Source organism: Neolamprologus brichardi, chromosome 8 (genome assembly GCF_056152115.1).
Source record: "Neolamprologus brichardi isolate AB-2024 chromosome 8, ASM5615211v1, whole genome shotgun sequence".
Taxonomy (NCBI): Eukaryota; Metazoa; Chordata; class Actinopteri; order Cichliformes; family Cichlidae; genus Neolamprologus; species Neolamprologus brichardi.
Window position 1 is genome coordinate 15746659 of NC_142111.1, and position 10061 is coordinate 15756719.

At 39.3% G+C, this 10061-nt stretch overlaps 1 protein-coding gene across 1 annotated transcript; it reads left to right on the top strand.

Moving 5' to 3' along the window:
- The first annotated feature begins 543 nt into the window (after window positions 1-543).
- Window positions 544-9909, top strand: coasy (CoA synthase). Its single transcript, XM_006791148.3, has 10 exons — window positions 544-764; window positions 3731-4476; window positions 4563-4777; window positions 5547-5678; window positions 6572-6761; window positions 7535-7599; window positions 7727-7811; window positions 8296-8393; window positions 8656-8802; window positions 8901-9909. Exons 2-10 carry the CDS (start codon window positions 3795-3797, stop codon window positions 8958-8960), a joined length of 1674 nt encoding a protein of 557 aa, XP_006791211.2. The 5' UTR covers window positions 544-764; window positions 3731-3794; the 3' UTR covers window positions 8961-9909.
- The last annotated feature ends 152 nt before the right edge of the window (window positions 9910-10061 follow it).

Here is a 10061-nt window from a genome sequence, read left to right on the forward strand (position 1 = left end):
TGAAACCCAAACAATAATATAATCTAGTTACAAGACTAAGATAAAATAAAGTCTTTTTCACTTTTGTCACATTTGGCATTCAAACCCTCCCTTTGTATTTGAGCATGTGAGACAGGACACCTTCACATACTGTTGCCTTTGTATTATTATACTTACTTTAAGATTCTTATATATTGACCCTGATTTTAGGGTTTTATAATAATAATATAAAAAGACCAAACGTGACACTTGAGATAACAAAAACAGAACAAAAACAAAACCAACCAATAAAAAAAACTAAAACGAGGAAATCAATTGAAAATGTAATAAATATTAAAACATTTAAAAAGCATTTTTTTATTTAAAAAAAGTTTTACTAATTATTTAAATAAATAAATATTACAATTTAAAATAAAAATAAAAAATGTTTTATAATAAATTTAAAATAAATACCTAAAGCAGTGAAATACCTTTAATTTTTTAGAGTTCACGGCTGAAAAAAATCGTTGCCTTGGTCACTTGCCCGCGGCTTCTTTTCAACGGCTCTGTAGCTCTTCATCCAATCAAGTGGCCAGGAGCTATCACGTGATTACAAAACCCCGTTCACGTGCGAGTGACTTCCACTAGTGGGTTCTTAGCAGTTTGCACAGGGCTGAACGGGAAAAGGCAGCTTTTCGTTTAAAAGTGACAGATAAACGAGCTCTCCAGTAAATATGCGTGCAGCTCCACATCAGTACGGCTCGACTCTGACGTTCTTCACAGCGCTTTAGATCTGCTACCTACAGGTAAGCTGCTGTTAAGACAGTCAGCCAGACTGTCAGTTGGGTTTGGGTTTTTTTTGGCTCTGGCTGCATGTACAGGCCGTACCAAACGTCTGGAACAACATAGTTGCTATTGCGATATCTTAGGATCGTGCGGAGTATGGGTTGCCATTACTAATATGGTAAAAGCGTAGGTATTTTATATTTATCCTGCTTTTCTGCCACTTTTTGCAGCCAGTGCTGCTATAGTGTTGCATCTAGCTAGCTAGCTTCGAACACAGATTGGACTTGTGATTAACTTCTGTTAATCACAAGTCCAACTATATACAGATAGAAAACAAGCTCAGACAGTTGCTGTGGCCAGCTCGCTGCAGCCACATTGGCTTAACATAGAACAACTTTAAGCCTTAGATGCATTAGTCGGTCACAAATGACCCGGTCAGGATGTTTTCTTGCAATATCTAATTAACGACAAGTTGTTTGCATTCCATGTTCCAGCTATTCCTCAAAAACATGTTTTTAATGTCATGCCATTTACATATTTAAATGGCCTTTTAAACATTTTTACAAAATTGTCATTGTTGTATTACTACACCAAACTTCCATAAGTGATTCAAAAATGTTCTGCATTCATTTCCAATGGAATTTTAATGGAATCTTTTGATTCTTATCAACTGTTACTGTCAGGAATATATATTTTCGTGGGCCACTAGAGTATCACCACTTAGGAAGATTATTTTTCACAGCAAGAATTAACAGATGGTATTCATTCATCATTCAGACAGTGTTCATCACCAGTGATTGTGCCACCCTAGATGGTCAACTTGTGGCATTCAGGGGGAGACAAAATTTCCATAGTAAATGCCAAACAAGCCCATCAAGTATGGCCTGAAAATCCTTTGCATTTGTGATGCCGACATCTGCAATATAATATTTGGAATAATTTACATGGTGAAAGAAGTGCAGAAAAAGCTGAGGGAAAACGTCCATGGGTTGTGGAGTAGACTCAGAAACACAAGACACAACTTCACTACAGATGACTTTTTCTCCAGTGTGCCTCTTGCACAGTGTCTACCTTGTCCCATTGTAGTTCCCACAATAGTGTCTCCAGTAGACATCTTTCCATCCTTCCTCATCCTGGGAAGTTTACAACACAGAGGTTGGATTCAATGGCAGCCTTACCATAGTCGGCTATGTCAGAAAGAAAAGGGCGACTGTTGTACTCCTCAGCACAATGTATTGTAACAAAGTGTTGGATTAAAATACCAGAAAGGGGAGGGGGAAACATATAATTGATCACATTCTACAACAAGCCAACGGAAGTATAGACCCCATGGACTTGATGGTTGGCACCTACACCTGCAAGTGTGGTGCAAATTGACATTACCATCCTGAATGGCTACACCTTTTTCACAGCTCAGTACCCTGAATTCAAGAACGGAATTATCAATCATCAGTCTTTCTCACTGAGCTCTTAAAGAAGCTTGCCACACCACATATGCGTATTCAACTCAAAGGTTCCCCCATCTGCAAACCCCAATCACTGAGGCAATAGGAAGGTTTGAGGCCACAATTGGGCCACAGGAAAAAAGCAGACAACAAGATTTCAGATCCAACTGATGAAGATCTTAAAGTCAGCAGTTGGCGTAGGAAGTGTAATGTACCTGTGTGGAAGGATTATAACCAGAAACGAGTGTTAGAAACTGTGTATTAGTGCCTTGTGTGATCGGTCACTTTCTGGAGGTGGTTCATTGTCTGTCTAGTCATGTCGCTTGTGGGTGCAATGATCACCAGCAGCTTTGGCTTTTGACCCAAATGGGATTTGTTGCACAGACACAATGTCTCAGGTTTAAACTGTTACAGAGTAACTGCTGAGAAGCAGCCTCAACTGAAGTGAGGGTTTTTAAGTAACTCTTGTCTGAGCTTGTAAATCATTCCATTATTGCAACTCATTGCATCAGGTAAACACAACCGAGGACATAGCACGGGTGTTGATAATGTTATCTGCAGTTGAAACGCTGTCTGACTGCTCCCCAATTTTTAGCCATAGCATATATCAGTAATCCCAAGCCATCCAACATGCTTACAGCAACAACAAATGGGACACAAATAGTGTCTCTAACATCTGACACAAGGCCATATAAAGGAAGCCTTGCCTGGTACATTTTTACTTAATTATCAGAGTATTGTTTTGTTGTAAATAATCACATAAAATTTATGAACTATTAAAAACAAAATGTACACTTTAAACAAGATAATACAAGTGAAAACTGTCCAGGTGTCATAAGGGGGAGTTGTAAAGTTTGATGGTCACAGGTAGATATGTTCTGTGGTGTCTTTTGCAAAACATGCTTCTGTGGTGACAGCATTAGATGGAGAGGGTGTGAAGGATTGTCCAGTACTGATCACAACTTGGACAGTAGCTTCCTTTCTGAGACCTCTGTCAAAGAATCAAGCTCCACACCCACAGTGTTACAGGCCTTGTCGATTGGTTTATTGTTACATTTAAACTTACATTCATTGAGTTCTTTTAACTTTGTTTTTACTTTTTTCTGTTTTCAATTGAACTCTTTCCCCAATAAAGATGGCATTTGACAACCTCCTCTGTACCCTTAATGACGAGTTTAGGCTTCTCAGTATATATCAATAAAAACGTGGTTTGATTTCTATTAGAATGGTTTCCGAGTTTTTCTAAAGGTAGCTGCATAGGCAGAAACTACCCTTACCAACTTCTGATGCAAACCCAGTCATTTTGTTCCATAAGCAGCCTGAAATATGACAGAAACTGTGCTGTCCAGTTAAGCTTTCAATGGATAAAAGGTTAACTGTGCTGCTGCTTTTGTATAAGCTAACTCCCTAACTGAGCTATTTGGACTTTGCATATTTATTTTAAGTGAGGTATTCTATTTTATTTCTATTTTTACTTTACAGTCTCAGACACAGATTATTATTATTTTTTTAAACTGTCTTTCTCTTTCCATCCCTTTCAGTGTTTAGCCAACCCCAATCCAGTGACTTCCCAAGGACTGAATCTCTGTGACATCCGCAGGTAACATGTCCATGTTCAGCACAGGCATCCTTGTCCTGACGTCTCCTCTCCACACCCTTCCCTTACGCATTGCTCCGGTGCTCAGCTCAGCTGCTCAGCGAGTCGAGCGCACGCTCTATGTCCACCTCCATCCTGGGTTGAATCTGGGAAGTGGGAGCCAGCCTCGGCCAGTTTTCATTCCACCAGCAGTGGACCTGTCTAATCTCATTACCCGCCTGTACAGTAATGCAGCTGATGTGTGCGGGCACTTGGATGTTTGCGTTTTGCTGACTAATGTTCGCACTCAGTCAGTCGCATGCAGCGGAGCCACGACCCCAAACGGCCCCTTTCCCACACCACAGGCTCTGTCTAATTCACCGGAGGTGGTGCTAACAGACTTTGCTCCCCAGGACCCCGGTCAGACCCATCAGGTCACTCAGTGCTTGCAGAGTTACACCGGCCACTGCTATGCCTGTAGACCCGGGCTGCCTTCAGTGCTGCTTCACCCAGAGCTAATGAAATTGCAGGAGGAGGATGTGCCAGAAGCACAGCAAGAAAAAGCAGAGCCGCTGCAGACTTACAATGACGTGGTGGTAGGAGGGACATTTGATCGACTCCATGGGGCCCACAAGACTCTACTTAGTATCTCTTGCCTGCTGGCCAATAGAAGGTTCCTGATTGGCTTGTGTGACCATGCAATGCTTAAAAGTGAGTAGTTGTGTTTCTGAGACTGACATCTCATATTTCAGTCATATGTTAAAATCCACCTGACATTGTTTTCCTCTTGGTTTCAGAAAAAGTGCTAAAGGAGCTGATCGAGCCTTACTCTGTTCGGGTCCAGAGACTACAGGAGTTCCTCCAAGACATCAAGCCCTCACTGCAGGTGGAGGTTGTGCCTCTTGATGACCCCTTTGGAGTGTCTATAGTTGACCCCCTGCTGGAGTGCATTGTGGTCAGCGAGGAGACTAGAAAGGGTGGGGAGGCTGTGAACAAGAAACGCATTGAGAATGTAAGTCAGGAAATTGCCAGTAAATACTGTCTTGTGTTGAAACTTGAAGATTTTTTTGTAAACAGGTGTGTGTGCGTGTGTAGCATTTGTTTTTTCTTCTACTTTCCGAGTAGCAGATAGCTCTCCATTCCTTCTATTAAAAAAAAATGCCCACAAAGGCCCTTTTGATACTGCTAAATTATTCAGACATATTTATTAATAGTTCTGGTCAAAAGTTCCATCTCAGCCAGATGTTTTTGGTAGCAATCAGCAAGCTTCAGGCTGGATATTTGACTGGTCCTCTTGGCAGATTCGATACAGTTCATTTAAATTGGTTGGTTTCCTGACACAGGCTCTGCTTCTAAGCGTAGTCAAAAAATAATTTACAATAGGGTTAAAGTCTGGGCTTTGGCAATGACATTTCAGAGGGTTAATGTTAGCCTGCTTTATCTATTCCAAGACCAGTTTTGATGTGATGAAAGGGCAACAAGAGACCTTCCAAGCTTGCATCCACAAATCTCCTTCATAGATCTTCACTGAGTTCTTTGAACTTTCATTATTCAGAGTATGGGTCGGTCCAATGAGTGCCATCAATAGAGTATTATACTGTATTATAGAGGCTATGTCATGTAACGCACTTAACAGGCTTACTACTCAACTCTTGTAAATTCACCTCAAAGTTGGACAGTACATATTAAGGATTTTTACTTGCTTCCATTTTCTGATTTTGTCTCATTTCTACTGCAGGATGTGATATTTCATATTTTGTTCTTTCCACTTTCTAAATCAGGGTCTTCCAGCTCTTGTCCTTCACGAGATCCAGTTGCTCAAGGATGCCCACCACACAGAGATAGAGGAGGAGAAGATCAGCTCCTCCAGTCTGCGTGCTCGTCTCCTGGGGACGCTGCTTACACCACCCAAAGTAGGTTTGTTAGAAGTGTGTATTTTTTAGAATTTAGGTGCAAAAACAGCAAGTCCAAACACACTGAGAAAACTTCAGTATAATTGAAGGACCAGTTAGCTGCAGTTGTAATAAAACTGTCTCTTATCACCATATTTATTTTCTTTTTTTCCAAACTAGGGCATTAATGGGGTTCTGCTCCCATCAAAGGTGTATCACAGGCATGCTACCTTTGATTCAGGTTTTGTTTTTGTTTGTTTTTTTGCAGTGCACAGAAGTGCAAGCCTATAAAAGAACATCTCGTAATCTTTTATTGACTTGGTGAACAAAAGGCGTTATAACTGGACAACGCCCACCAGTGTTGGTTGAGCTCATTCCTATTACATGAAGTTCCTTTTGAAAGAAGTTAAGCTTTCAGTCACGACTAGTAAAAGTTCTGAGAATGTGCTCTGAAGCGTCTTTTTAATCACTCAAAGAAGCAGAATTAAACCCAACTGGCTGGTGAAGAACAGTGTGACAGGGTCGACCTTTTAACTGTTGTAGCAGGGATTGTGTGATATGGGTGGGAAAATCTATGGATATTACACAAAGCATCTTTTAAAGTATTTTGTGGGTATCATTAATGTTTTATACTGAAGGTGACACGTTCACACATTTATTTATTGTTATTTATTTATTATTTATTGTATTTTATTGACATTTAGAAATGAGCAGTGAAACATATTATGTTCATATTATGTTTATGAAATTGTATCATCAATCTCACAAATGAGTGCATTTGGTTTTCCTTATTCATCTCTGGTATTATAGATTATTTTTTTCAGTGGTGAGAGTATAACTTGTTTTAGGAGCTGATTTTATCTCATTTTATTTGCACATTCTAAACCCTTCATTTCCTGTGTCCTCTATCCCAGGACAACACCCACCTTCCTCCTCTTCCATATGTGATTGGTCTGACAGGGGGCAGCGGCAGTGGAAAGAGCGCTATCGCTAAGCAGCTAGAGGCCCTTGGTGCAGTTTGGATTGACTGCGACAAACTAGGCCATGAGGTGTACCAACCTGATGCAGCGGCCTACCACAGAGTGCTCGAAGAATTTGGTTCAGGTAGGTGTGTTGTCTTCGTAGCGCTTGTTAAAAAGAACACAGCATCCACTTATGCCTTGCGAGCTACTGCTCCAAACATTTTATTGACACCATTCAAAACCTCTCACACCACAGACCAGTCTTCTTTTATGTGCTCCCCTGGAAGCATTCATGAGCTTTCTTAAATACAGCGCCCCCTGCTGGTAAACCTTATCATTACAGGAACACCTACATATCACCACCATATATACCATATCACACCTTCACTTGAGGGTATCTTAGTGGAAGGGTCAGACTGTAGTGTTTGTGATACTTCACACAGTTGATCTGTTCTTGATTGGAAAAAAAAAGACAATAAGACTTTGTGTTTTTGCTTTCATTTTACTGATTGCTATAATGCACACACTGTAGTCAGCAAAGGTCAGAGTCATGATGTCACTGATTTGATTTTGATGAAAGCTGACTCCTGATTTTTTATTTATTTATTTATTTATTTTTAGCTTGCGTTGGTGACCACTGATGAGCTCTCTCACGATCACTTTTTGATTGATGAGCGTTTTGAATCCTGTTCAGTTTTTTGTTAACACTGGTATGTAGTGAGTCACACAACTGGCAGCAAGTTATTGAACTTGTTTTGCGTTCAGAGGAGAATGACCAGAGTGCTGTCATGTCAATATGGACTCTGCACAACACAAGAATTTAGTATACTGACATTCAACAAGATGTTTTCCTGTCAGTGTTAAACTGTATGTTGTGTAAAACTGTGCAATAATAAGTGTCTTTTCCACTTTTAGATCTTCTAAATGAAGATAAAACCATCAACAGGCGTGCTTTAGGAAGAAAAGTCTTTGGAAATCAGGTAGTATGGATAATATTTATTTATTGGATAATATTTCAGCACTTTGCAGAATTGCAGGTAAAATGTCAGGTTTCTCTCAGAAACTTACCAGAGATTTTTTTTTTTTCGTTTGTTTTTTCCCCAACAGGAGCGATTAAAAACCCTAACAGACATTGTGTGGCCTGAAATTGCACTTATAGTGCAAAAGAGAATCAACCAAGCCAGAGACGAAGGTATAGTATGAAATTAAATGTAATAACTGGCAACTAAACATTGTTGCCATGCATTCATTTCTTAAATATAAATGCATTTAGGGGGCATTTTACTTTTTTTGGTAGTTCATCAGATATATACAGAATATGTCAGTAATCATATAATTGGCCTTGCAAATATGATGCTGTTTTTTCGGCTGTTAATTTTTAACAGGGGTTGTGATTAATTCAACTGAGTGACAATTGGACTTTTTAGTAATCAGTAAATCCTGACAAGTTACATCTGCACTGTAAGGATTTGTGGAAAGATTGTGTACTTGTTCAAATATTTAAGCTTTGTAAATTCTTAAACAAATGAACTTGTGAGTGAGTAAAAACCTATTTTTGAAACTCGGTAAATGGCTGAAATAGCTGAGCGTAGTGAACATTTAAATCGGGGAAGCATATTTCTCCTTCCTGTTGTGTTGTAGTTTCTAAAGTTAATGTGATTCTTTGCTCTTTGCAGATAAGCAGGTGTGTGTGGTGGATGCAGCAGTTCTTCTGGAAGCCAAATGGCAAAACTTGGTCCACGAGGTCTGGGTCACCATCATCCCAGAGGAGGAGGTAATGAAATTGTCCTCTGCAAAGTTTTCTTTGCAGTTCGTCACATCCGGTTTTTTTGTTTCTATAACTCCTACAAGTCCTAAAGCCAAATTTTTAATTGAATGTAAATATTTTTTATTGTGTAAGGCCTGTTTTTAAAAAACAAAAAACAAAACTGATATACTGTTTTCTTTAATATATCCACTGGGGGGCGCCAAAGTATAATTTGAAAACTCCACCTAACACGTCTCCCCCCCTTCTCTTAATTCCCGTCTTTTCTCAGGCGGTGTTGAGGATAACCGAGCGGGATGGGGTGACCACAGAAGATGCACTTCGCAGGCTGCAGAGCCAGTGGCCCAACAGCAAACAAGTAGAGCATGCTAATGTGGTACTCAGCACACTGTGGGAGCCAGAGGTCACTCGGAAGCAGGTTAAACACACCTTATCCTTTCAGCATGAAGTCCACGTGACTGCTTTATGAGAAAAATAGATTTTGCATTAATTTTTACTCCTCTTCTCATTTAAAAGGTGCTGAAAGCTTGGAATCTTCTTCAGAAGAGAATTCAGCAGAAGCATGAAGGACATTAGAATCATATTTGGGGTCTCTACGTCACATCAGCTGTGACTTTGTAAGCATGTGCCAGGCCAGAGACATGTGGACAAATGGTCCTCGTAAGGAATACGCTGCCTTAGAAAGGAGTGTGGGTGGTCACAGGAAAACCCAAGAAGCTCCCTCACTTCTTTGACCAAGACTCAGTGCCTGATTGAGTATCCACAGGTTTTTAAACTCTAGTTTTATTTCAGTGATGCTTACTTTAAAGATGTAAAGACTCCACAAACATCCCTAACAGACGGCTTCTGGAATTTTTAGTCTAAAATTCCTGTTTGGGATTATTATCGAACACTTGTGTTAGGTGTGATCTTAACTGATGGCCTCTTTTCATCCCAAATTTTATTTTATTTTTTTTAAATTGACTGGCATGGTTTACCGATACACCAACTGCAATCTTGCATTAGTCTTTCTCAGCAAATTCAAAAAATTTGGGGCACTTCAGCTGACACTTTGCAGGATTTGTCCACTTTCTATTAATTATTTTTATTTTGTTTCCTTTTTTTCTTTAAAGAACAAAGAAACACAAGGGGAAATTAGTTAATGATACCATGTAACTGTAACTGTTTTCTCTGTCCATGTTATTAAATTATTCATCTTTGAGGTTTTGTGTATTTAGGAATTTTTGTCAATCTGAAGAGCAATTATATTTAGTGAAATAAATACAATGGGCACTATAAACATTTCTAATGATATAAACCTGAATGATTGTTGTGCAGACTGATGAAGGAGGACATCTGAAATGCATAGGACTACACATTTGGTCACAGTGGGGGAAGCAAGGTTAGAGAAGCTTGTTTCAGCCATTTTTTCACCCTTAAGCCTCCAGGAAGCAGCAAAGTTGACATTTTAATAATAACTAACAGCTGTAAATGTGCATATACATAAAAAATAAATACTTTGCTGTTTTAGCAACACTACATATTACATGGCTTGTTCTGTGATGTCAGAGAAAATGTATATTTTAATTTAGTTTTAAATGTCTTTACTTTTTTGACTGCTATATAAATTTGCACAAAACATTAAATGAAATGTTATCAACCCATAACAAATCTCTCAATTTTCAAGGTGTAGGTTTT